Source organism: Oryctolagus cuniculus, chromosome 17 (genome assembly GCF_964237555.1).
Source record: "Oryctolagus cuniculus chromosome 17, mOryCun1.1, whole genome shotgun sequence".
Taxonomy (NCBI): domain Eukaryota; kingdom Metazoa; phylum Chordata; class Mammalia; order Lagomorpha; family Leporidae; genus Oryctolagus; species Oryctolagus cuniculus.
The window spans coordinates 23,543,856-23,569,679 of NC_091448.1; the positions used below are offsets into that span (position 1 = coordinate 23,543,856).

Sequence of the window (25,824 nt, forward strand, 5' to 3'; positions counted from 1 at the left end):
ACGGAAGGAAGACCTTTTTCTCTGTCTCTCTCTCCCACTGTCTAACTTTACCTGTCAAAAAAAAAAAAAAGTCCTTAATATGTTGTATGTCGCTAATTTTGGCCCTAGTCCTGTGCCAGCCATGACTGCTGAGAAAGACCCCTAGAAAGGAGGGTGACTTGAGGGGTGGGGCAGGGGGTATGCAGGCCTTGCTGAGGTGGACATGGAGGGCCACATCAGGACAGTAGATGGCCCAGAACCCATGCAGCTCAGGGCTGGCTGCTTGCCCTCTCTACCCACCCAGGAGGAGAGAGCCGGCCATAAGGAAAGCTGAGTGGGCGTTATGAAAGCCCAGGCGAGAGGGAATCTGAGGCAGAGCAGCTGGGAGTGGGGGGAGGGCAGCGGTGGAGGTTGGGAGGGCTTTGCTGAGGAATCTGAGCTGGGCCTCGAAGTGGGGACTGGGTGTCGGCAGGTGCAGCGGCAAGAAAGGACAGTCCCACTGCGGGGAACACTGCCGGCAACGGCCCACAGGGCAAGGAGGGAGATACGTGCACGTGTGCGCATGCGCACCTGCATGTGGGTGCAGGAGGTGGCTAGAGACAAGGCTGGGAGGCTTGGGGGCAGGGCCACGGTCGGCCTGGACGGTTTACAGAGGTCAGGCCTCTCTCCTGAGGTGAATGGGGTGATGCTTCTCAAACTGTCCGTGACGGAGGCAGGTGCTGTGGCCAGGTCTCCCACGTGTGTGGCCGGGACTCAATCACTCAAACTATCACCCGCTGCCTCCCAGGGTCTACGCTGGCAGGAAGCTGGAATCAGGACTCAAACCCAGGCGCTCCAGAGTGGGCCAGCATCCTAACCAGTAAGTCAAATGCCCACCCCAACCATTTAGACATTTTTCCAATTGTCAGTGCACCCAGAGTTTTGTAAAATGAGGTAAAAATGGCCTTGTGTTGAGACGTGGTGGCAACGTCAAGTCACCATGGAAGTTTCTTGCGCATACTGCATTTCTGTACTCTTGCTTATTTTACTTTTTTCTTTTGTTTTTGTATTTTTTTTTTTTTTGACAGGCAGAGTGGACAGTGAGAGAGAGAGACAGAGAGAAAGATCTTCCTTTGCCGTTGGTTCACCCTCCAATGGCCGCCGCGGCCGGCGCGCTGCGGCCGGCGCACCGCGCTGATCCGATGGCAGGAGCCAGGAGCCAGGTGCTTTTCCTGGTCTCCCATGGGGTGCAGGGCCCAAGCACCTGGGCCATCCTCCACTGCACTCCCTGGCCACAGCAGAGAGCTGGCCTGGAAGAGGGGCAACCGGGACAGAATCCGGCACCCCGACCGGGACTAGAACCTGGTGTGCCGGCGCTGCAAGGCGGAGGATTAGCCTAGTGAGCCGCGGCACCGGCTTGTTTTTGTATTTGAAAGGCAGGATGGGCCATGCCGTGGCTCACTAGGCTAATCCCCCGCCTGCGGCACCGGCACACCGGGTTCTAGTCCCAGCTGGGGCGCCGGATTCTGTCCCGGTTGCCCCTTTTCCAGGCCAGCTCTCTGCTGTGGCCAGGGAGTGCAGTGGAGGATGGCCCAAGTGCTTGGGCCCTGCACCTGCATGGGAGACCAGGAGAGGCACCTGGCTCCTGGCTTCGGATCAGCGCAGTGTGCTGGCCGCAGCGCACCGGCCACAGCGGCCACTAGGGGGTGAACCAACGGAGAAAGGAAGACCTTTCTCTTTCTCTCTCTCTCACTGTCCACTCTGCCTATTAAAAAAAAAAAAAAAAAAAAAAAAAGCAGGTTCACTCCTCAAATGCTCACAACAGCTGGAGCTGAGCTGAACTGAAGCTGGGAGCCAGAAACTCAATCCAGGTCTCCCACATGGGTGGAAGGAGCCCAAACACTTGAGTCATCACTGTGGTCTCCCCAGGTCTGCATTAGCACGAAGCTGGAGTCAGGAACTGGAGCTGGGACTTGAACCCAGGCACGCATTCCAACAGGAACCTTAACCACTAGGCCAAATGCCTGCCTGGTGTACTCCTGCTGTGACTAGTGGCTGTCTGTCCCAGAAACCACGCCTTGCAAAGCTCTGTGCTTCGGGTCCTCGAATGGACTGCAGACATCGGGGGCCCACGTGTTTCTGGTGGATGGCACGTGTGTTCACCCACCTAGGCGGACAGAGCAAATCTCTCCCCAGGACCTCAGCGAGCTCAGAGTCTACAATCTCCTAACGCAGGGAGCAGGGAGCTACAGGAGGTCGTGGAGTGCAGGAGTCTCTCAGGAGTTTCAGAGCTGCAGAAGAGGCAGTGAGTGTGCCTGGTGCATCCTGCACCCTGAGCAGCCAGCCCCGGCCCCGGGCACAGGGGGACAGGCTGGCTGCACTGTGAGATTCCAAAAAGCAGCAGCAGCAGGTCCACTTAGGGGATGGGGAATAAAAACAACTAGAGGGCTTTCCGAAGCTGAGTGTGATGCAAGACACTCAGGGAGGGGCGGCTGCCGCTGGGCAGATGGCAGGATGGTAGGTGAAGAACGGAAGCTGAGCTCCTGAGCCGATCGCACGTCTGCCACCTGCTCAGGAGGCAGGAACCTGGAAGGCAGGCGCCCGCCCGTGCAGGGGAGGAGGCGGCGGCAAGCATTTGCCCGGGCTTCAGAGCGGGTACCCCGGGGCTCGGGGCAAGGCTGAGACACGTATAGGCACAGGCTTCCGATTCCGGAGACGGTGGCCTGGAATTTCCAGAGGGGCCAACTCCAGAACCGCCCCTCCCCGCAAACTCCTGCTTCCATTATGACTTTCATCTGTATTTGTTTTGAATGTTAACTGAGCCGTCAAAATTGGACGTCCTTATGGGGTTCTGTGCAAAGACTCCAGGCATATATACATTGAGTCATGTTCAAACCAGAGCAAACAAATCAATCCTCTCATTTTTGTAAATGGTGAAAACAGTCACAATCCCTTCTTCTAGCTTTAAAACAATTCTGTGTTTTCCTTGTGAGAAAGACAGAAAAGGCTCCCACCAGCTGGGTCGCTCTCCCAAATGCCCACAATGACCTTGATCTCCCAAGTGGAAGGCAGGGACTCAACCACTTGAGCCAGCCCCTACTGCCTCCCAGGGCGCACATCGGCAGGAAGCACACAGTATGTGGCCCTGCCACCAGTTGCTTTCACAGTTGATGCTGTGGAGCACGGGCCAGTGCCCATTCCTTTTCACGGCTGCATAGTATTCCATCGCTCAGATGCTCACCTGCCTAGGGACATTGGGCTGGGGGGGGGGGGCGGGGTGGTCGTTTTCTGTTGCGGGACCTGCCGGGCTGTTTCCCATGGGTGCTGAGCTGACCTGCAGTCCCAGCTCCTCCCATCATTACACAGACAGCTACTTAGCAGGTATAAAACAGATCAGTGAGGCCTGCCCCACGTGGCCCCTGCTTCACCACAGCTTAGCAGGCTGGGAAGGCAGCTAGCTGGGCCAGGAGGAAGCGTCTTCCCTTGTCACCATGACATCGGAGCGGATGATGGAACTAGGGACTCAGCCGAGCTGGGTGTGGCACAGGGGCTGGGATTGTGGCCCACCAGGGCCCCGGGAGCCTCTACGTCCACTTGGGGGGGTGGATGCTGGCTGCCTTCCTTCTCCCCTCTGCCCTGGCCCCTCTCCTCTCCTTTCTGTCCCGCCACCCCCCCCCCAACCTTCACTCCTGTTTCTCCTCTCACCTCCTTATTCCACCCCTGTGCCCTCCTCTCCCCTCTCCTTCCACCTTCTCATTCCCGCATCCACACCCTCCTCCAAGGCTGCCATTCGCTTCCCCGTTCGGTCCCAGCCGCTGGAGCTGCGCGCGCGGGCTGCCGGATTCCCGGGCGAGCCCCTCTCTCAGCTTAGGGCCCTGGCCGCCGCCGCTCCCTCCTCCTCCTCCCTGAAGAGGACCTGGCACCCGGCAGAGGCCCGGGAGCTCCAGTCTGCGGCAGGAATCAGCCTGGAGCCCGGAGGGGGCTGAGGGGAGGAGGGGAGAGCCGCCTTCGTTCGGGAAGTCTTCACGGGCACAGCCATGTGCCGGGCCCTGCCACCCCTGCCAGCGATGCCCCAAGCTGGCAAAGTGAGGAGACGGCCCCCACACCTGTGTGCTTCACCGGGCAGCGGCATCACTTAGGAACTTCCTGCAAACCCAGACTCTCAGGACCTCCCTCAATGTATTGCCAGAAGCTTGGGGGCAGCGGGGGAGCAGTCCCGTTCCAAGCCCCCCTGGGAGCTCTGCTTTTCCTTTCGGTTTCACAGCCACGGCCCTGCCACCAGGGGGCGCCCTCGCTCAGCGAGGGAGGCGCGCAAGGTCTGACCTTCCCTATCTGACCGGGAGGTCGGCGGCTCTGGCTCTGAAAACGCCCCTGAGCAGGGGACACACGGGCTTCTCACCGCGAGCCCCTCCACGGGGTCCCTCCCTACGGAAAACACCAGCATGAGGTCCTGGGGAGGGGGCTGGCTATGGTTCAGAGCCCTGAGAACCCCCCTCCACTTTCCCCATTCTTCAGAGGCAGGGTTTGATGTGCTAATGAGGACATCAATTATTGAGCGCCATTAGCATTCATTACAATAACAAGTGGGGGAGGGGCCACAGGGACTGGAGGGTCTTTTGAAATGTCCTGCCACTCACTCATCCCCTGTGGAGTAGAATGGGGAATGGGAGAGGGAAGAATGTGAGGGGAGAGGTTTAGGGGCCCCAGGAGAGGAGGCTGTGGTCAGAGCCCAGATGCAGGCCCGGGGCCCCAGGGAAGCACGCCCCTCCTCCCGCTCCTCCTCTCCGTCCTCCCCCACCCAGCCCTGCTTCTACCCCAGACGCCAATCACTGCGCTGGCCCCTCCCAGGAGCAGGACCAGGTCCCCGGCTGCCCGTGGCTTGCCATGCATCCTTGGTGGAGTGCGGGGGCCCAGGGAGTGTCCTAGCAGACAGAGGCCCTGCTAGCAAGGGGCTTTCTTGAAGCCTTGGGAAGTGGGGGAGCTCCCAGACAGCAGAATGCACCATTTGGGGTGTCCCAGACAGAATTCCCACCTCATTCTTTACCCTGTGCCTCCCTTCACCCCGCCAACGCCCCAAGAGGCTCCCACACTCCTCTCTGGGCCCCCCCAAGCTCCAGCTCCCTCTTCCTGCCCAGGTGTTCGCCCAGGTGCAGCTCCTCTTCCGACTGCATCTTGGAGAGAGAGAGGCAGGGCTGAGAATTCTCACCTCCAGGGAGCTCTCCCGGAGCCACCCTCCTGCAGGCCCCAGGCCCTGGGCTGGAGAAGCACAAGGAGGAGGGTTAGGATCTGCCTGCCGCCCCCTCACGGGGGAGGAGGCCAGAGGGAAGATACCTGTTGAGGAATGAGAGTGGGGGCGGGCTGGCACCTGAGGCATCTCAGGTGGAGGCAGCTGGCACACTGGTTGTGCCCGGGCACCATGCCAGCTTGCAAGAGCAATTCTCGTTCTCGGCTGGAGCAGTCATACCTGTGCTGCTCGGAGCAGGAGAGGGCAGCCCGGCCTCCCCCAGCCCAGGAGGCCTCCTCTGAGGATCTGAGGGGAAGGGAAGAGGCACCTACCTCCCTGGGCAGGGGCAGAGCAGAGGGGCAGGCAGCACCAGGAGGGGCTGACGGTGCCAGGACAGCTGCCCCCTGGACCACTAGGGGGCCTGTTCCTGTCCCTTCTCACCTCCTGTCCGTGGGACTCATGGGAGCAGCTGGGGGGGGGGGGGGGGACAGGATGAGGTATCTTTGGAGAGTTGAAGATAAGAGAGAGTCCAGAATGTTCAGGACTTGTCATTAAAAAGTGAGCAAGACAAATGAAAACAGTGCCCGAATCTGACTTAGGCTCCTCACCGTGGAAGGGGCTCACTGTGGACGGGGTGGTAAGAACAGTGGATGCTTTGTCCTGCTGAGCCCTTTGGAACTGTTGGGGGGGGGGTGCTTTCCTACCCAGCCCCCAGCAGCGGCTTCTTGGTCAGGCTTCTAATGTCCGGGCAGAAACCTGGTGACGGACCAGCATTGCTCCAGCTGTCCCCTAGCAGAGAATGCCCCGTTCCTTAGTGCCCACGTAACCACACGCCTTAACTCTCAGCCACATCCCTGGTCCCAGCTCCCCGGGACCTTGTGTGCCAGGGACTGGTCCCTGCCTGTGGCAGCCCCTGGGGTGATGGGAGGTGACAAAAGAGAGGCTGGGAGCTTTGGCATCAGGCAGGCCTGGGTTTGAATTTCACCCTTGCTGCTCTTGGAGTGGGCTATACTTTTCTGAGCTTCACCTGTTTTATGGCTAAAAGGAGCTGAAAATGCCTACCAGTGTAGGGTTGTTGAATGGATTAAATGAGGGATTATGGGTAAAGCACCTGCTGACTCCCTGCCACTCCCAAGCGGGCACAAAGTGAGAGAGGCAAGAGGAAACCAAGCTGGAGGAAGGCAGCTGAGTGCGGAGCTCAATAGAGGAGCAGGTGTACCCGAGCCTGGGCTCCAGGAGGCTTGAGAGCTGGTGTTGGCTGGCTGAGGGGAAGCTGCCCCTGCTGGCTCTGACCCCTCCCCTACACAGGGCCTGCTGCCGTCCATGCCCATCCTGGGCAGACAGCCAGGCAGGGAGCTGGACAGCTGCCCACTGTGTGCTCAGAGGCCAAAAGACGGGCACCATCCAGTTGGCAGAGAGGCAGCTGGCCCAGGAGAGGACAAGTCAGGGTGCTGACTGCTGGGGTCGTGTGCCCAGACAGTGTGTCCGGGGCACAGCTCTTGGCTGCCCTCCTGAGCTGTCCACTGGAGCCGGGCAGGGTCCCCTCCTCCTCCAGCCCTGGTCCTGCCACCCGAGTTACTGCAGCTGGACGTTGATCTCAAAAGGGCATTTGGGACCTTGCCCCTGAGCTGGGCATGTGGCTAGCTCAGGGGCAGGCCTGGGGCAGGCAGGAAGGTGGAAGAGCCCAGATTAAGGCTGCAAGCAGGTAGATCAGGAAGTGGAGAAACCGGTTTGTGTTTCAGACTGCTGGGGTGGGGTCTCCTCTGCTGGGCTCCCTGCTTGCCAGCCTACCGCGAAGAGATGTTCCGTGCCCCTCCTTGCTCACCGGCACTGACTTGGGGAACGCCAGCGGTAAATGAAAGGGGCAGCCGGCTCAGCCCACCTTTTACTTCCCCCGGAGAGGCTTGGAAAAGAAGGGACCGGCCTGCGAGCCGGAGGGAGGGAAGGAGGCGGCGTCCGGAGCCTGAGGAGGGGTCAGCACGGCTCTGGGCTGGAGCCAACAGGTAAGCCAACCAAGGTGGGCAGAAGAGGTGCGGGCCAGGGATGCTGAGGAGTCAGCAATGGCGCCGCCCAGCGAGGCGTGAGACGGGGCGGTGGCTGGAGCGTCCTACTTTGGGGTCCCTGTTGACAGATGAACGCCGAGTCGCCTCGCTCGCGGCACGCGCCCTTGCAGTTCCCGCAGACACCTGCAGGAGGGGGCCGAGACGCCGTCCAGCAGGGGGCGCCGGGGAACCGGGTGCAGGCTGAGCCTGATCTGAGAGGGGGAAGGCGACCCGGCTCGGGGGGCGCGCGGACTGAGGCAGAAGAGGGCCCAGATTCTCCCCGCACAAGGAGGCTGAGCTTTCCGAGGTCACCTTGGCTGAAGAGGGGCCCTCAGCCTCCCCGCCCCGCCCCCGCCGCGAGGGCTTCTTCATCCCGCCTGGGCATGGAGACCCAGGAGTCCCCACCCTCGAGCTGCCCCCCTCTGCCCCGTGCCTCCTCCGATGCCGGAACCCCCCGTCAATGTATTTGTCTTCAGGGTGGCGCGAGGACGGCTTGGGGTGGGGGGAAGCAGGTGGAGTAGGTAGGGGAGCGTGAGCGCGCCCCGCAGCCCCGCCCGGCCGCGCGCCGCGAGATCCCGCGCTGCTGCCGGAGGGCGCGAGGAGGCGCAGCGCCCCCTCCCCTCCCCGCTCCCCGCCACCCCAGGCGGCCCTTTGTACCACCCGGCCACACGCGCGTGCCCGCGCCGCGCGCGCCCCCGCCCGCAGTGACACACCCGCGCCGGCCCGCGCGCGCTCGCACACACTCACACACAGACTCACTCACTCGCTCTCGCACACTCGGTGACACGCCCGCGCGCGCGCGCACCCACACGCCCGGCCGCCGGCGCCCTCCCAGCTGGTCCACCCCGGCGGGGCCCGCGCCCCCGGCCCGCCCGCCTGGCACCGCGTCCCGGGGCTGGGGCCGAGAGAGGAGCCCGCGAGGCGGCGAGAGGGCGAGCGCCAGGCAGGCCGGCCCGGGGCCCCCGCCCCCCGCGCCCCCGCCCGATGGGGAACGCTCCGTCCCAAGGCATGTCCCTGTCTCTCTCCTCCCTAATGTGCCTCCATGCTTAAGTGGAAGGTATTTCTGTTTTCTTTGTGTGTTTTCCCCTCGGCCGGGGGCGGGGGCGGCGGCCGGGCCTGGGAGGCGGCGGCCGGCGGGGCTAGGGATGCTCGGGGCGCAGGTGCGTGGGGACAGGGGGCCTCGGAGCACCCCGGCGGGAGGCAGCGCTGGGACCAGGAAGGGGGCTGGGATGGGCGAGGCTGGGGCCTGGGCGGGGAGGGCCTCGCGGTGCCCGGGGGAGGGGGCCTGAGGGGTTAAAATGTGAAGGGCTTGGAGTGGAGGGGGAGGGGTGGGAGAAGAAGAAGGGGGGCGGGCGGTGAGAGCGCAGGGGGAGGGGAGTGGTCCATCCGAGCTGGAGGAAGAGGGGGATGCAGGGCAGGGGATGGGAAGTGAGAGGAGCCCCGGAGGCCTCTCCGTCTCCAGCTCCCGGAGTCGGGTGCAAGCGAGGCACCGGGGTGGCTGGTGGGGGCCTCTCTCCAGCCCCCCAGGGAAGGAGGGCAGGCGTGCGTTCTGGGGCCGGCGGCGTTGCCGGGAGACAAGCCTGTGTTCCACACCCCACCCCCTGCACGCGAGGCCCTGGCCCTGGAGACCTCGGAGCCTCGGCAGCAGTTGTAGAAACTGGGGACCTGAGCCCCGCTCGCCTGGCGGCCGGGAGGGCCCCGGGAGGGAGGGGCCGAGGGAGGGACTATTTGATCTTAAGCCCTCCCCCTGCGGAGGCCAGAGGGCAAGGGAGGGCGCCCCCGGCTGGGGAGGGAGTCTGGGGTGAGTGAGGGGGTCCGGGCTGCAGGAGGCTGAGGGGCAGAGGGCGGGGCTGGGGAGGGGACGCGCCCCCCCCCCCGCTCCCACGCACCCCCCTGCTACGTCAGAAGCTCCCGGGCCAGCTCCGAGTCCTGTCGGCGGGGGCAGCAGGATGCTGGTGGAAGCAGAGGGGGCCGGCCGGGTGCCTCCGCAGCTCGGCTGGCTGGGCCCGGCGGGGCGTGAGCGGCTGCTGGCGAGCGCCCCCCGCCCCACGCCTCCCCATGCAGCCCTGGCAGTGCCTCCGGCGCTTTGCCCTGGCCTGGTGGGAGAGGACCGCCGAGGGCAGAGGCCGCTCTCCCCGGGAGGAGGCTGGACCGAGGGACGCTGGGGGCCGCGGGGAGCCAGGTGAGCAGGAAGAGGGGTGTTACATGAAGGGGGTCCAGGATCGTGCTGCCCAGCCCCTCTCCTCAAATACTGCGGCCCCAACTCTAACGGATGGCGCTCCCCTCACTCCGGGGTTTCTGGCTGAAGCCACTGTGTGTGGCGGAAAGGGAAGCAGAGAGAGGATGGGGGGAGGCTGGCCTGAGTTCCGGGTTGGGGGGTCTCAGTGGCCCTTTGGGTGGGCTTTGAGCACTTTTGGGGAGAGCTTAGGATACCTTCTTCCGGACTCTGAGTGGCTTGGTCTGGGTGACCTTGAGCCAACTGCTTGGCTGTCAAAGTCCGTGCCTCAGTGTCTCTCCTTCCGTCCCTTTCTCCGTGACTGATCTTAGAGAGCTGATGATGCGTGTGGTGGACTGTCACTGGGAGCGCGCAGGGCTCTGCCATCCCTGGTGGCGGCCGTGACGGCGCGGTCTCCGGCTAGCTGTGTGTGCGTCTCTGGGGGGGGGGGCAATCGTGGTGCGAGTGTGCTGAGGGGTTTCGCTGCTTCTGGTTGGTCCTGGGGCCACTCGTTCACACGGGAAGGAGTCGTCCAGGGAACTGAGTTGTTGGGGCAGAGACGTAGCTGGTGTCCTGGTGTAGAGGCAAGGGATGGGAGTGAGGGCTCTGGGCACAATGGGACGGGGCTCCAAGGATAAGATCCCCCCACCCCACCCCCCACGCTGCTCCCCACCCAGACTGCCTGGCACCCAGGCACCGTTGGCAGCAAGCGCAAAGGCATTGCCCTGGCTCCCTGCCACCCTGCCATGGGGACAAGAGGGGCTTTGTCCAGTGCCCCTCCTCACTCCTTCCGCCCTTTCCACGATGGCTGGTTCTCTGCGATGACCCTCAGGGCTGGGATGGAGACTTGGTGGGTTCCCTTCTGGCTAGCACCGTCTGTGCTCTGGACATCTCTCTGGGAAAGGCACTGTGGTCCTCAGTGCTGGCAGGACAAGGCCACTCCACTGGGGCAGAAGCCCCTAGATTGAGCCCCCGCCCAGCTATTTGCCTCCTGGCCTAGCACAGGGGGCCTGGGGTCTTCACGGCCTGATTCAGGCTGGGCTCCAGGCTTCTTGATGTACAGAGTCCCATGTCGGCCACTGGGCTCGGGCCGCCTGATACGCTCCCAGTCTGGCCGGGGACCCACCCTGGAGAAAGGGTTTAATTAGAACCATTGATTCCTTCTTTGGCTGCGGGCATTGATTTCAACAGTGTGGTCGGAGCTGGGGGGCAGGGGTGGTCCGGCTGCCGTCTGCCCCAGTGCCAACCTTGGTGCTGTCTGCTTTGGAGGCAGGGACCCGGCTCTTTGATGCACCTGCTGTTTAACCCTGCACCCCCACCGCAGCTTAGGTCTTGGGAAAAGAAGGGGAACAGAGCTGAGGATTTGAACCAAGGGAGCTGCACTTGGGGTTGGAGGAAGAACAGCTCACGGTGTCTCCCGTCCTGAGTAGAGGGCCTGCGGCCCCTGAAGAGGCAGCTGTGGTGGGGGAGGTCCTGCCAGGAGGCTGTTCAGAAGCAAGTGAGGGGACCTGTAGGTGCGGGGCAGGAAGGGAGCTCGGGGAGGGATCCAGGGCTTGCCATAAAAGCTTCTCTTTCGAGGAATCTCAGGCACTTGTCTTCTCCCGGCCTGGCAAGGAGATCTGTCTTCTTCCTCGTTTGTGTCCTCAAGGCCCAGAGAGGGACAGAGACTGCCCTGGAGGCCCAGTGGGCCCCTGGACCTGGCTCCCTGACCCTGTGGCCCCTGTCTGGGCGCGAGGTGCTGCTGAGGATGGAGCTCTGGCTGCCCAGGCTCTGGGGGGTAGGACTGGGCGGGGGGGACGGGCTGTGCCCCCCGAGCCCTGGCTGCCTGCTGTGGGTGGGCCTGTGCAGGTGCAGGCTTCGATGAGGCACTCAGACGCTCTTTGAAGAATCACTCGTTGCCTTCCCAGGGCCCATTCGAGCAAAGATAATAAAAATCTGGCCGTCAGCGGGTTTGAGGGCTGCACTTGCTTCCCCTTCTTTCATTCCAGCCTCTGAAAAGCAGAGATGCAGGCTTTGGATTTGGCTGGGAAGCAGCGCTTGCCTGCCCCCGGGGAGGGAGGGAGGGAGGGAGGGAGGGAGGGAGGGAGGGAGGGAGGGAGGCAGAGAAAGGGGAGGACCGATTTCCTGGCAGCCAGGGGAGCTGCTGGGGAGGTGGGCATGGCAGCAGGGCCACAGTCTCGACCCCTGCCAGACAGCCTAGACCCTGGGCTCAGGGCTCCGGTTCCCAGCACCTGGGCTCCAGTGAGGCCGGCCCTGCCCTGCCACTGCGCCCACCGCCCCCCTCTCTCCTCTCTGCCATTCAGCGTCCTCCACCCACCTTCTTCACCCTGGTCTCTCCTTTCGCTGCCCCTCTATTTCTCCGCTCTGCCCTTCCTCCCCCCCTCTCCGCCTCCCCCCCACCTCCCCTCTCTCCCTCTGACCCCCCCCCCATCTGTCTGTCCGCCTTCCTTTCGCCAGCATTGGTCCTGCTTTCTAGAATTCTCCGGAAGGTTGAGAAGCCGAGTGGGTGGGGGGTCGAGAGGCAGCCGAAGCCACAGCCTTGGAAGGCCAGGCCTGGGCTAACTATTGTGGTCTGTCAGGTGCTACAGTGATCCGAGTCAAGGCAGACAGGGCTGGCTGAGCACTTAGCGGGGTGTGTGTGTAGTGAGGGTGCGTCCCTGTCCCCACAACCCAGCCGGCACCTTGCCTTCCCTTTGGACTCTTCCTCCCCTTCCCCGTCACCCTCCCCCCAGACACCCCTGTTACCCTGCTGGCTCCCTGGCTTCCGCCTCCTTGCCCATGGCCTTGGGTCACTGGCTGCCCCACCCCTGCTGTCCCCTGGATGTGCACGGCTTTGCACACGGTTCCCTGCCACCCACCCACCTGTCTCCAGGCTCAGAGTGGGAAGGGAGGGATCCAAGAAGCCTTTGCTGTCCGTCTCCCATTGGGTCTCTGGTGGGCCCGCCTGGAGCCCCATGCAGGCCCCGGGCCCCCTGGCTGTGCTATCACCCCCTAGAAGAAAGAGAGCTGGGCTAAGAGTCCTCAGTGCCCAAACGCCTGTGTGACCTTGAGCAAGTCCCTTCCCAGCACTGCCTCGTTCCTCACCTGTGAAATGACGGGCTGGGGGCTGGATGGTCTCCAAGGTCTCTTCTGACATTCCAGCGACGTTGTGTCTCTCTTCTGGGTTATTTGCATATGCTTTGCATATATTAATGGTGCCGGCTTGAAGGGGGGGAGGGCGACGCCCACGCCCGGCCCAGAGTCCCACCCACCGTCCTGGCTCCCCTTGCCCATTGGCCCAGGCTTTCGGTGCTCGGATTTCCCAGAGGGTGAGTGCAGAGGCCTGAGCTTTGCTAGGGCAAACCCTACCAAGGCCCGGTCCCACAGTGGGCACAGGGTTGCAGGGTCTCCCTCACGTCTTCCAGGGCCTGAGCACCGCCATCTATGGAGCAGCTCAGCTAGCGCCAGAGTCCCTCCTCTGGCTTCAGCTCCTACCCTCAGTCCACGACGAGTCCTACTGTCTGGGCCCCTGCCCAGGCCACAGAGCCCTGGGTGTGTGAGGGCTGGAATGTGGGCTCAGAGGTGGCCACTAACAGAGCCCGGGTCCTTCCCCGCCTCGTGCTGCAGGTGGAGCCCCAAGCTCCTGCGCACATCACATACCTCCTCAGTTCATCAGTGGTCGTCAACCCAGCCCGACCACCTCACTGGGACTTCCCCAGGGCCGCCTCCCCTGCCACCCGCTATGCGCTCAGTGTCCTGGACCCCAGCCCCCCCACCCCCACCCAGCGGGGTCCCTTCCACCCACACCTATTCCAGTATGTGAGGCCAGCAGGCTACAGTAAAGGGTGATAGCCTGGGGGAAATGCTGTAGTGTGGCTGAGTGAAGATGCAAATCTCTGATGACAGGAGCTAAGTCGCCCTCCACCTACAAGGAGGACGGGGCCAGGGGAAGTGCAGCAAGAGGGCGCAAGGTTAGGCTTGGTCGTAGGGAAGGACTGTCCTGGGGGGCAGATTAGTTTCTGATCATGGCACTGTTGTGGAGATGAAATGAAATAACAGATAGGGACACCCAGTGTAGTGCCTGCCCCATTGTAACCCCTCCCTGCAGGGCAGGGGGAGGGACAGATGTCTCTGAACCCAGAGAGGGTCCTCCCCCGAGCCCCAAGCCCCGGGACTTTGCAGGGGCTGAGGGGTTGGAGGACAGTTCCCGGAAGAGTCCTTTCTCCCCTACTCAGGCTGCCCCACCCTTCACGCGCCACGCAGGCGCTGGGCTTGGGGCTCAGCCACCCTGGGACAGCCTGCGCTCATCCTCTCGGGGGGATGGCAGACAGAAGGGTCTGGAGGCTGCAAACCTGCTCCTCCCACTCCCCCGTCTCTGCACAGGACAGCTGGAGAGGAACCAGGCCCATGCGCGGAGGGAGGTTAGAGGGGAGGCACAGTTCCCCACGTGTGTGCGCCGGCCACTGCTTCCAGAGGGAGAGGGCTGGCTGCCCTCAAGATAGGCCAGTGTTGAACCCCGGGGCAGGAGACTGGTCCACTTGACCTTTCAGATGACCTTTGGGCAGCCTGAGGAGTCTGGCTATAGCGGTTGGAGGGACACAGGGGCCGTGATGGAGAGGGGTCCAGAGCTGCTGGGGGAGAGTGGGCAGGCAAGTTCTGATGCACCCCCAGGCAGCAGGTGCGGGGCAGCGCCCCTACCGCCCCCTCTGTCTTCAGTGTCCTTGGTAGAAGGGGAAAGGGTGGGACTGGAGGATCTTTTGGCTCCCTTCCAGCTGTCCCAGGTTCTACCCACCTCCTCGTCCTTAGGAGGATCTGTGCCTTGCTATGTGGGGGGCGGGAGGAGGAAGAATATTTTCCAGCCTCAGCTAAACCAGGGAAAATGGAGATTTGGCCCAGGAGACTATCGGGCATACGCACGTCTGTGCATACACCCCCCCACCCACCCACACACACACATCTTGCACGCAACCCCTCCTGTTCCAAAGACACACCTTGTCTGACTCCGTCCTCCCAGCTGGGGGTTTCAGCTGCGCTCTCAACCCTGAACTCCCGTGTCCCTGCCACCCACACTCCATTCCACCCAGGGGCTGTAATCCAGTCCATGTTTTCCTCACACGGCTCGGCCAGCTGGTGGCTCCGCTCTCTCACAACCCTACCCTGTTTCGCCCGGTAGCCTCAGCCACCTGGCTTGGTTGCCTGCATGTCCTGGCCTGGAGCATGCCAGGACTGGAGAGGAGCTGGGTTCCTGCCGCCCCCGTTGCTGTCAGAGCAGCACCCTGACTGCTTGTCCATCCCAGCCACAGAGCGTGCTGCAGACCCAAGAGCCAAGGGGCTCCCAGAGGAGCCCCCAGCCTCAGTCTCCAGAGAGGCCCCAGACCCAGAGCCTCCGCAGAAAGGCAGAGCGTGGGAGGGGCGTGCGTCCTGCTGTCTCTCCCCACCCCTGGGGCGCGTGATAATTGCCGACGCAGCAGGCATCCCTGGCGTCACCCCAGGCACCGGCATCTGCCTCATTGGGGGAGAATTAACGACCCCGCTCCCTGAGAAGGCAAGCGTGGCTCTTGGAAGCATCCTTGCTTCTTCCGAGGCAAGAAGGGGCCTTTGAGGGGCTTCCTGGGGGTTCTGAGAGGCAGGATAAGGGCTCAGAAGCCAGCCCAGGGCAAAGCTCAGGGAATCCTGCACCTGACAGCTCATGCCCCTCCCCTGGGCCGCCTGGCACCCCAGGGCGAGAACCACTTCCTGTCACCCCCCAGGATGTGGCAGAAAGAGACAGAGAAGAACTCACGTTGTTGGCCGTAGGAAAGAGTTTATGCCGGAGCACGCAATGGGAAAAGATTAGACTTTAGGCAGAACTTCCCAGAAGGAGCAGGTCAGCGGGTGGGTCAAGAGCTCCGGCTCTCAAGGCAGACAGATCTGAGCTGGCATCCCAGCCCCGACATTCCTTTGCTCTGCGGTGCCGGGCAAGCTGCCCCACCTCTGGTTCCCCATCCGTAAACTGAGGGTATTAACACTGGCTTCCTCCCAGGGTGGGTACTGGGATTGAATGAGGTGTCTTAGGCAGAGTCGGCACTTTGTAAGCGTGCAATGAACTGATTTCGTCTTCCTCCTCCCGGCCACCTAGAGAAGAGGGGAGTCCCGGCCAAGGAAGAAGGGGCGAGCGTGGGAAACTTCTGTAGACTTTGCCTGAGCCCATCTGGGGCTGAGTCCCTGGAGCTGCCACTTCGGGCTGGAGTTCTATGGAAGCTGGGTTTCCTGTCCTCACCCCTGGCACCCTGTGCCCCTCTCACCTCCCAACCCCCTCATCCAGGAAGCCTTCTGGGGCTGGATCCGCTAGTGAGCATTCTCGATTTCTTCCCCTAGTCAGTGGCCCAGCATCTGCGTCTGACAGCTGTTTCTCCCTGGGACGTCCGCGGCTTGGGTAATCGGTGGGAAAATTGGAACCATGAGACTGGCAGGGGGCTCTAAGAAGGCTTGCAGCCAGACGTGATGTGGGTGTGGATGGGTCTGAGCCATCTAGGTGAGGGCTGCGCCCCAGTGAGTGCCAGCAAGAGGGGCCTCAGTGCTGCATGCCCCCCCCCACCGTGGGGGGAGGAGGAGGCAGTAGATGGGTCTTGCAGCAGGAGGGAGATAAGGTAGATTTAGAAAGGACTTCCCTGCATGCTGGACAGGTGCAGGGGCCCCTGCTGTGGTGGTTTGAGGCAGGAGCAAGGTGAGGGGTTTCATGCAGGTCTGGGCAGGGGTGCCAGGGTCCTGCACAGCCCGCAGGTGAATGAGCGAGTGCCTGTGGGTGTGAAATGCCTGCTGCCTCTGAGGCAGGCAGGGGAGGGCCAAGCAGGCGGAGCAGGTGGGGGAGGGTCAGCAGGGCCAGGATGGCGGGTACCTCTGACCTGGGACCCACCCACCTTCCAGACCGGGACTGCCTTGGGTGGGGGAGTGGATGGGCCCTGAAGGGGCTACCACTTGGGATCTCGTGTGGGCGGCACCCAGTGGAGACCGCCCTGGTGTCAGAGAGGACTAGTCCTAGCTTGGCTGTCTGTCCTGGGAACCCCATTCTGGGGACCCCACGTTTTCCGTGTTGTCCTGCTGTCTGTCCTCTTGTCTGTCTCCCACCGGTGTCTCTGCCCCCTCCACCCCTGCTCCTCCCCCAACACCCAGCCTCTATCCTGCCCGTGCCCAGCTGCGGGTGACCACTCAAGGGATGGCTGCTGAGGCTCCGCCTTGCCGTCCCCGTCCCTCCCCAGCCCCAGCCCGATCTGGGAGCCCTGTCCCGCACCCCTCAAGGGACGGCTGCTGAGGCTCTGCCTCGCTGTCCCTGTCCCTCCCCGCCGTGGCCCCAGCCCCAGCCCGCTCTGGGAGCCCTGTCCCGCACCCTCCCATCCGCTTCCTCTCGTCCTGGCCCGGGGCCTGCCATTCACTGCTTTCCTCCTTTCCTGTGCCTCACCCAGGGCTCCAGCGTGCAGCGGGAGGGAAGCCTCCAGGACTCTGTTCCCTCTGTTTAAAGTCTCCAGGTTAGTAAGCGGGAGGGCGGCTCCTAGTCAGAGCCCCTCCCCAGCCTGCAGGACCAGAGGTGGGGAGGGGCGACCCTGCTGGGCGCAGGCCTTTGCAGGGAGGGCACCTTGCCTGGCAGAGTCTGTGCGTGCATGTGAGTGTGTGCATGTCCACGCGTGTGCGGGCTGCAAGGCCTTGTAATCTGGGGTGGGGGAAGGGCGGGGCTGGGAGCCCTCGTCAGAAGGGGAGCCTCTTCCAGGAGGGGGCGCTGCAGCCCGGCGCTGCGTGGACCTCAGCACCGCTGAGTCCCGTTCTCAGGTGCTGTGAGCCTGGGCTCTCACTCCATTTATTCCACCGCCGCCTCGCCATTCGTCTTCTTATTCCCTAAAGGTTTACTGGGCTGGGCTGGGCGGATGAGGCTCCTCACTCTGCTTGAGTGGTGAGCACACAGAGGCTTAGGGGTTGGCTGAGGTTGCCCGCTGTGGGCCCTCAGGCTGAGGCCAGGCCAGCCGGCTGTAGGGGCCCTGTCCCCCGCCCCGGGGTGACTTTATGTCCACTCATGCCTGCAGCTCCCTCGTCCTTCATGTCCCTGGCGAGTGTCCACCCATCCCCAAGCAAGCAGTGACCTGGGCCCCAGGTCCCTGGTGACCCGGGGGTGTGGGCGGCACTGTAGAGCTACCACTGAGGAACACACGGAGCCCAGGCTGGGGGAGGGTGGATGGGCAGGAGAGCCCGTCTCCAGACCTGCACCCAGGACCAGCAGCCTGGAGCACTGGCCTTCAGGGTCAGCCTGACCTGGCTTCAAGACTCCACGTAAAACAGTTCCTAGCTGTGTGGCCTTGGCCAAGGCTCTTGCCCTCTCTGAGCCTCAGTGTTCTTGCCTGTGGAGCAGCGCAAGAGCACCTCCCAGGCAAAGCCGTTGAGCAGAGTGAAGGGAAGGCAGAGGCTGGTCCAGACCCTGGGCCGGGGCAGGAGCAGCCGACTCCCCGTCCACACCGCTGCCGGGACCTGGGGTCCCCTCCACAGGACTCTGGCCCGTGGCTCTCTGAGCCGAGGTGCCGCCCCAGTCCAGGAGGGCAGCTGGGGGAGGCGGCTCTCCTTGCCACCCAGGCGCCGCTGCCTTGATGGCTTTTTAATAACTTTGCTCGGAGACGATCGGCAGCGCGCTCTCCTCTGCCTCTTAATTAAAACTGCCGTTTTCCTAAAAGAGCAGCGGCATTGCTCCCTCCCTCCCCCACCCCCGGCTGCTGCCCTTCCCTCCCACGCCCCCCCCCCATTCCCACACAGACACAGAGGGGCTGGGCTGGGGACAGGGAACCCGGGAAAGGACCCTGGCCTGCAGCAGGGGCCTGAATGCTCTTCTTTCTCCCACCGCTTTCTGGAACACCCCCAGCACCGCACCGGGGACCTCAGAACCGGTTGACTGTAACTTCCTGTATCCGTCGGCAGGTGGCGCAGCCCCTGCCTGGAAGAGCAGTGAAGGATTGTCCCAGCGTGGGCGGGGCTGTGGGCGCCCCTGTCTGAGGGCAGAGGCTGCTGGCCAGAGCGTGCGGGGGCTCATCCAGTCCTGGCTGATTGGTTGTTGGTGTTTTAAAGATGTATTTATGTATTTGAAAGGGAGGGAGGGAGAGGGAGAGAGAGAGAATCTTCCTTCTGCTGGTTCACTTCCCAAATGGCCACAACAGCCGGGCCTGGCCGAAGCCAGGAGCGTGGAACTCCACCCAGGTCTTCCATGTGGTGGCAGAGGCCTGGGGACTTGGGCCATCTTTTGTGAGCTGGATGGAAAGCAGAGTGGCCGAGACTCGAGCTGGTGCTCTAATATGGGACGCCCATGTCGGGTGCAGCAGCCTAAGCTGCTGCACAACGCCCGGTCCCCGCTGCGGGTTTTGAAGGAAGACATCCTCCCTGTAATAGGGAAACAGTAATGAGCCAGGGTGAGCTCTGGTCACCTTAGTTCCTCCCACCCTCTCAAGGGTCCTGGCAGCTCTGTGCTGTCTCTCTTACGGGGGGGGGGGGGACAGAGAGAACTGAGGGTGTCAGTAATGTGCCCACGGCCACACAGATAATCCCAGCCCCTGCACCTGCACACCCCAGATCAGATGCCTGGGTTCCAACCTCAGCCTCAGCCCCACACCTTCTCCTTCCGGTTTGCCTCCCCCACCCCAAGCCTGTCTTGGGTCTAGCCCAGGCGCCCACAGGGTGCAGGGTGGAGTCCCCCTTGCCTTTTGTGTCAGCAGGGCCCTGTGTGGCTCAGCACTGGGATTGCTCTGAGGCCCCTCCTCCCTCCTCCCTCTCCAGCCCTGACCTCTGAGACAGAGGGACCAGGTGAGAGCCCCCAGGCGCCACCCTGTGAACTTGACCTTTGCTCTGCACATCTCCCCTGGGCACACCCTCCCTCCCTCACCTCCCAGTCCTGCTCCTCCCCTGGCTTTGAAAACATTTCACTTAGTTCCATTTTATTTGAAATGAAGAGAGACAGACTCCCCCCACCCCCACCCTGGTTCATTCCCCAAGTGCCCTCAATAGCCAGGGCTGGGCCAAGTGAAAACCAGGAGCCCAGAACTTGGCCTGGGTCTCCCATGCAGGTGGCAGGGACCCAAGTACTTGGTCCATCACCTGCTGCCTCCCAGCGTGTGCATTAGCAAGAAGCTGGAATTGGAAGCAGAGCTGAGACTCAAACCCAGGCCCTCTGATACAGCGTGTGAGCATCCCAAGCCGCACCGTCATCCCTGTGCCAAACACCTGCCCCCCGCCCCTTTCCTCCGTGACCAGGTCCTTCCCCGAGCACCCCTGGGCCCGGCCCTCTGAGCTCCCAGAGCTCCGTGCAGTCTCTCCCAGCTCCTGAGCTGTCATGGGGTCTGTTCGTAACGGAGTCTGCTCGTCAGCCTTTGCTCTCGGAAGCAGCACACTTCAGTGCTTCGGGGCAGAAACTGAGGGAAGCAGCGGATGAGGACAATAGGGAATGGTGGGGATTGAGGCGAGGAGAGGGGCACACTTGCTCCTTAGAGGCACTGAAATTCAAGGAAATGGGCTGGCACTGTAGTGTAGCCAGTGAAGCTGCCGCCTGCAGTACCAGCATCCCACATGGGCAACAGTTCGAGTCCCAGCTGCTCCACTTCCAATCCAGCTCTCTGCTATGGCCTGGGAAAGCAGTAGAAGATGGCCCAAGTCCTGGGCCCCTGCACCCAAGTGGGAGACCCAGAAGAAGCTCCTGGCTCCTGTCTTTGGATCGGCTCAGCTCCAGCTGTTGCTGCCAATTGGGGAGTGATCCAATAGATGGAAGACCTCTCTCTTTCTCTCCCTCCCTCTCTCTCTCTCTCTTTGCCTCTCCTTCTCTCTCTGTGTGTGTAGCTCTGACTTTCAAATAAATAAATAAATCTTTTAAAAAATTTCAAGGAAACAAGACCAAACACAACCAACCAAGCAGAACGCCTGTGCACCAGTGTGATGGCCAAGCTTATTCTGTCTACCTGCACCTACTGCCTTGTGCTTTGGAGGTGTGTACTAATTGTTGAGTGAATCTATGGCCACACACACCTGCCAGGCACGGTGCTAGACACTTTACAAACCTATGATCTTCCCAGGTAGGCGCTGTTTTTCCCCCTTGTGCCACTGGGGACAGAGGTCTGGAGAAGTGAAGTGACCGACTCAGGGTCACACGTGCAGGAAGTGGCGGAGGTGAGATGTGAGCCGTGGCTCGCTCTGTCCTTGCACCTGCTCTTTGGCCGTGGGTGACACATGACACCTGCATCTAGTACCTGCCCCAGGGTCACAGGGAGCACCTGAGTGGCTGGTGGCATGGCTCGGCTCCCGGGGGCGGGCGGACGACCTTCACCCTGCACGCCCCTCCTCCTCAGCTTCCGGTCCCGTCCCAGCAGCCTGGGGATGGCGGCGGCGTGGTGACAGGTGCCGAGCTGCTGAGATGACAGCGCTGCTGATTCCCCCATAATTACTGTCTGATGAGACGCCAGAATTAGCCACTGCGCAAGCATGGGATGCGGACGTGGGGCACCGCAGGGAAGCAGCTGGGGGTGGGGAGTCTTTCTTCCCGCAGCAGGGCAGGGTCAGCACTGGGGAGGAGCAAGCAGGTGAGCAAGGAGGAAGCACTGTGTGGTTGATATTCGTTGGAGCTCACTGTGTGGGCTTGTGGTTTCCCAGTCCTCAGGGTGGCTGGGCATCCCCCTGAGATGCCTGGGTATCCAAGGCCTCAGGCCATAGCCAGAGAATGACAGGCTGAGCAGGCCGCTCAGACACCTGCGCAGCCCCGCTGGTGATGAGCTGGAGCTGGGAGGGGCGTAGGTGCGAGGAGGAGCTCTGGGTCGGAGCAGACCCCTCAAGCCACAGCAGCGAGTCCAGGAACCCAAAGGCAGGTGGAAGATGAGAGCCACCATAGCAGGCCGAGGAGTCCGCTGGGCACCCCAGGTCCGAGGCTGAGGGGGGCCTCCGGGTAGGGGCAGGAGGCAGGGAGGGCGTCTGGTTTCCCAGGGGCGGCAAGGGGTGGGCAGAGGCAAGAGTGCTCACGTGGACAGCTCAGACCTCACCGGGGGCAGGGGAGCAGCTCAGGAGGCACCAGCTGGGAGGGGCGGCCACTCCAGGGGACTCCCCCACCGCAGGGCTGTGCAGATGGCCAGGGCGCTGGGAGCAGGGCCGCACTGCAACGGCTCCAGAGGGAAGGTTCAGGTCCTGGGCCCTGCCCTCCCCCCAGGCCCCTGTGAAGGCCACGGGTACAGAGTCTGGCTCATTTTAAGGAAGGTGGAGCCCTGTCAGCTCACTGGTGCCAGTGGAATGAGTTCTCCGTTCCTGGAGGCAACCAAGTACCTGAAAGAGGGGGGACTTGCACTCTCCCTGCGTAGCCTGTGGCAGCGGGGGATGGGGTGGGAGGCAGGTGTCCCTGGCATGGGCTGCTGTGCTCCCTGGTCATCCTCCCACCCTCTGACCCCCATCCCTTTAGCCCCCACCGTGGGGAGCAGATCCCCCCAGGAGAATGGGGCTGTGCCCGGGTAGGGGGGATGCGAGGACCTCTGACTCAGGGCCTGGGAGGCCTTGGGGATGATGGGGCAGGGTGGGGGTGGGGCCAGGATCACCTGCAGTGTCCCAAGTCTACTATTGTCGGGGGTCCTTGAGGGTGGGGTCCTTGCACAGCTGGTCTGTGCGCCCTATGGCATCCACGACATGGGAGCGTGGATCCGGGGAGACAGGGTCAGAGGAGCCCTGAGAGTGCGTCTTCAGCAGATCCCAGGGGAGGCCTGTGTGTCCCCCTCTTTCCAGCCCGTGCCCCACCTTCTCTGAGTCTGCTCCACCCTGTTGGGAAGGCTCAGGTTAGGCGGCAGGCAGGACCCTGCGCCACGCCTCTGCTTCCGATGGGGTGGCCTTCCTGGCTTCCTGGGTTCCCTCTGGCCTTCTTGGGACCACTCACCCCCCACCCCAGACTCTCACTAACCTTGGCCTTCCTAGGGAGAGAAGAGAATGGGAACAGCCCACTGGGCTGTATGCAGGTGGAGGAGTGAGCGCAGAGCTGGGGCTAGAAGCTGGGGCCGAGGCCACCCCTGCCCCTGGTGTAGGCGCCGGGCTCCTGGACAGGCAGAGCGGGGACTGGGGCTGGGCCATGCTGAGTGGAGAATTTCGGGTACCCATCAGGTTTCGGTCAGAGTGGGGTGGCCATGAGGTCGTACCTGTGTTTCAAGACAGAATGGAAACGCTTAAGCAAGGAAACCCCACACTTGGCCAAGCAGGAGAGGGCACCCAGGAGATCGCGTCCAGGAGGAGGCCCGGCTGGACAGGGCGGGCAAGTGGGGGCCCCCACGGCCTTTCCCTGCAGAGGGAGATGCCCTGACCCACACCGTCATCCTGCCAGGGTCCTCAGTGGACATGGTGTGTGCGGGGGTGGGCACTGAGCGCCGTGTGTCCACGCGGCATCAGGGCTGCGTCTGTGCGGTACGTCTGGTCCTGGCTGGGCCCGGACTTGCTCGCTGCAGGTTACTGCCCCCGGGGGAGCAGGTGAGGCGGACTCTGCCAGACACCTGGGCGTGCGCTGGGCGCGGGGCACTGCATGACGGCAGAGCAGCAGCCTGTGGCGTGTGTGCGACGTGCGAGGTGCGGGTGACAGGACCCCGATCTTCCCTGTAGCTGAGCACGCGCTCAGGATGCTGGGGCTGTGGGGGTGGGGATGCGGCCTCCCGGGCCCTGACCCCATCAAGGACAGTGTCTCCGAGAAGCCGCTCAGGGGTCTGGGCCAGGCGGGCGGCGTCTTCTGAGGCCCAGGGCGGATGCTCGGTGCAGACTGGACTTCCGGGGTAAGAGGGTGATTTGGGGGCTTCTGCTCATTCCTGACACATTGGGGTGCTCTCTCTGGAGCAAGAGGCACCCCTGTGGCCATGCCCTCAGCCAGGCTGCACCAGGAGCGCCCACACCTGCGCCCAGGCCGCAGTGCTCCTGGGAGGACAGGCACTCGCCTCCCTCTCTCCCTCCTCCCTCCCTTCCCACCCCTGCGTGTTCTTCCCTCCCTCCCTGCCTCTGTTCCTCTCTGCTGCCTCTCCAAGGAGACACGGAGCTGACAGGACACCTTCCCCTGGCGGGCGGGCGGACGGGCGAGATGCCACCAGGAGTTAGCTTGCTCGCACAGCTCCGTGTGGGCACACACCAGGGCTGTCCCCAGCTTTTCCAGCTCACTTGGCTCCTGACTGGGGGTGGGGGGTGACAGCTCTCCACGCCTCCACCCCCTCCCTCCCCAGGGAAGCCAGCTAGCCTGATCTCCAGCAGCAGCTAAACATCAGAGCCCCCCCCCCCCGCCCCTCCCAGGCCTGGCAATGGAGCGGCTGGAGGCCGAGCTGTGGGGTAGACCAGGAAGGTCCTGGCCCCTGTGCTGCCGCAGCTGGCTGTTCCTGTACAGTGCACAACCTGCATGCCTGGCTGTGTTTAGCTTAAAAACAAAGAAAAAAGAAAAGAGAGAGGACTGAGACTCAGGGAGGCCCCTGGTCCTGCTTAGGGTCACAAAAGCAGGCAGTGACAGAGCTGGGTCTGAGCAGGTCGTCCTCACCCTAATTGAGGAGTTTGTGGTGACACGGCGGCAGCGGTGTGTCGGTGTGTCGGAAGGGCAGGGCCGGGAGGGGCGTGGATGTGTGCAGGTCTGGCTTGTCGGCCCCTTGGCAGGGAGCGGGGTGGGAGGAGGGGGCCTGTGCATGCAGGAAGCCCGACTCCTGGGTGGGGAGCTGCCCACTGGCTGGGCAGGGCAGGGCACCTGCGCGCTGCTGGGCTGTGACCCCGGCTCTCCTCGGGTTTCTGCCTCGCTGCTGGTCCCGCCCCAGGAGGTTGCTGTGCTGTGTCCTCCGGGGCCTGGAGAGGGGCTCCCCTGGCAGATGCTTTCTGGGAAGCAGCAAAACAGGCTGGAAAAATCCTGTCCCTGAGCACTGCCACCGGCCGGGGCTTCATTCCCGGCTCCGCCTTCAGCTCCTGTAGGGCCCGGTCCGGCTTGCTTTCTGGGCCTCGGTTTCCCGCCTGTGAATGGTATCTGTCTGCCCCAGGCTGGGTTAAGCAGAGGAGCACTCTGTGACATCACTCCTCCCGCCTGAGGCTGACCTGGCCAGGTGTGGCCCCGGGGGCCCTGGGAGTGGGAGAGCAGGGCTGTCAGGCAGAAGCAAGGACCCCACAGGTGTGCAGCGGGGGCAGGCGGTGGAGGCGGTGCCCGGCCCTGGCACCTCTGACTGTCCCAGCCCCCACCCCACTCCTGAGGTGGTTTGTGAGTCTCCGCCTCCCAAGCTAGCTGGGATGGCTCCTCTGCATCAGGAGACCGCCCCCAGTCTGAGGGAGGAGACCAGGCTCTGGGGTCTGATGGGGGAGACAGGGGTCTGTCCAGTGTATGCAGGTCCAAGGCAGAGCCGCAGCTCTGTCCAGGGCCCTCGCGCCATCTGAGCAGGGGACGGAGTGAGAAGCCAGAGTCCTCCGTGCATGGGTGCAGGGGGGAAGCTGGGGAGCAGCTGCTGGGGCAATGCCCCCACCCTGGGAGCCTGCCACCCTCAACCCTGCTCTCCCAGCGGAAGGCCCCGCCCCGCCCTGACTGCTCCTCCCAGGCAGGTGTGCTCTCTCGCACCAGGCCCTGACAAGGTCCTTTAATTAGATTCCGACTCGTTTACCAACTAAGTGGCCTTTGGTGGGTTTTAAATCTGCACAAATTGGTTTGTGTTTTTCTGCCTGCGTGAAGCTGTGACTGGCAGCACCGTGCACCCCGCCCCCTTACTATCTGCTCTGCCCTCGCTCCCTCCCGGGCTCTGCACCCTCCCCCAGGCCCCCACCCTGGCCCGGACTCCCAGCTTCCATGGGGCAGGGACTGGGGAGCAGCAGAAGGGCACCCTGGTAGAGGGGGAGACGAAGGCCAGCACAGGGTCATGGGCCTCGGTCCCGGGGCAGGAGAGAGACGCTGGCCTGGCTCTGCTCCCTGGCTGCCCTCTGAGGGTCCACCCGCTGTGGGGCTCTCTGCCAGGGGGCGGGAGCGTCACCTTTCCCCCCACTGTGGTGCCCACATGGTGGGAGGGGGTGGGCTCCACTTGATCTCATTCTTCTCCTCTGTCCTCCCTTCCATACCTGGGGGAGGGGAGCTGGCCTTGCTTGGGGGCCCAGTGACCACAGCTTGCCTGACCCTGCCCACCTCCTTGGTGCCTCTGCCCCAGGTCAGCAGGAGGTCACCCTGGCTGCCGGGCCGTCTGCCCTATCTGCTGCCTCCCCTTTCCTGCTCTCTTCCCTCTCATCCCAGACAGGCATTCCCAAGGGAGTCTGCGGGGGGGGGGGGGGGCAGGTGCATGGGGTCCTGTCCCCAGCAGGGACGCACAGCAAGTCCCTGCCCCTGCTCCTTAGCCCAGCTGCCTCCCTCTTCCCCCGCCTCTGAGGCTCTTGTTGGAGTGACAGGGAGACTCAACAGGGCGCTGGGC

The 25,824-nt window shown here is 63.2% G+C and overlaps 1 protein-coding gene across 21 annotated transcripts in view; it reads left to right on the top strand.

Annotated features, from left to right (window-relative positions):
- Positions 1-6,815: 6,815 nt before the first annotated feature.
- Positions 6,816-25,824, top strand: part of SRCIN1 (SRC kinase signaling inhibitor 1) — a 63,274-nt gene continuing 44,265 nt past the window's right edge. For 3 of the 21 annotated variants that reach the window (XM_070060768.1, XM_070060776.1, XM_070060778.1), the window contains exons 1-2: positions 9,099-9,406; positions 16,861-16,923. In XM_070060768.1, coding sequence (XP_069916869.1) covers positions 9,283-9,406; positions 16,861-16,923 — 187 coding nt within the window. In that variant the 5' untranslated portion in view covers positions 9,099-9,282. Of the gene's footprint in view, positions 7,186-7,996; positions 8,282-9,090; positions 9,407-16,860; positions 16,924-25,824 lie in introns of those variants that run through there. The other 18 variants (XM_070060783.1, XM_070060780.1, XM_070060782.1 and 15 more) reach the window with 13 other exon arrangements.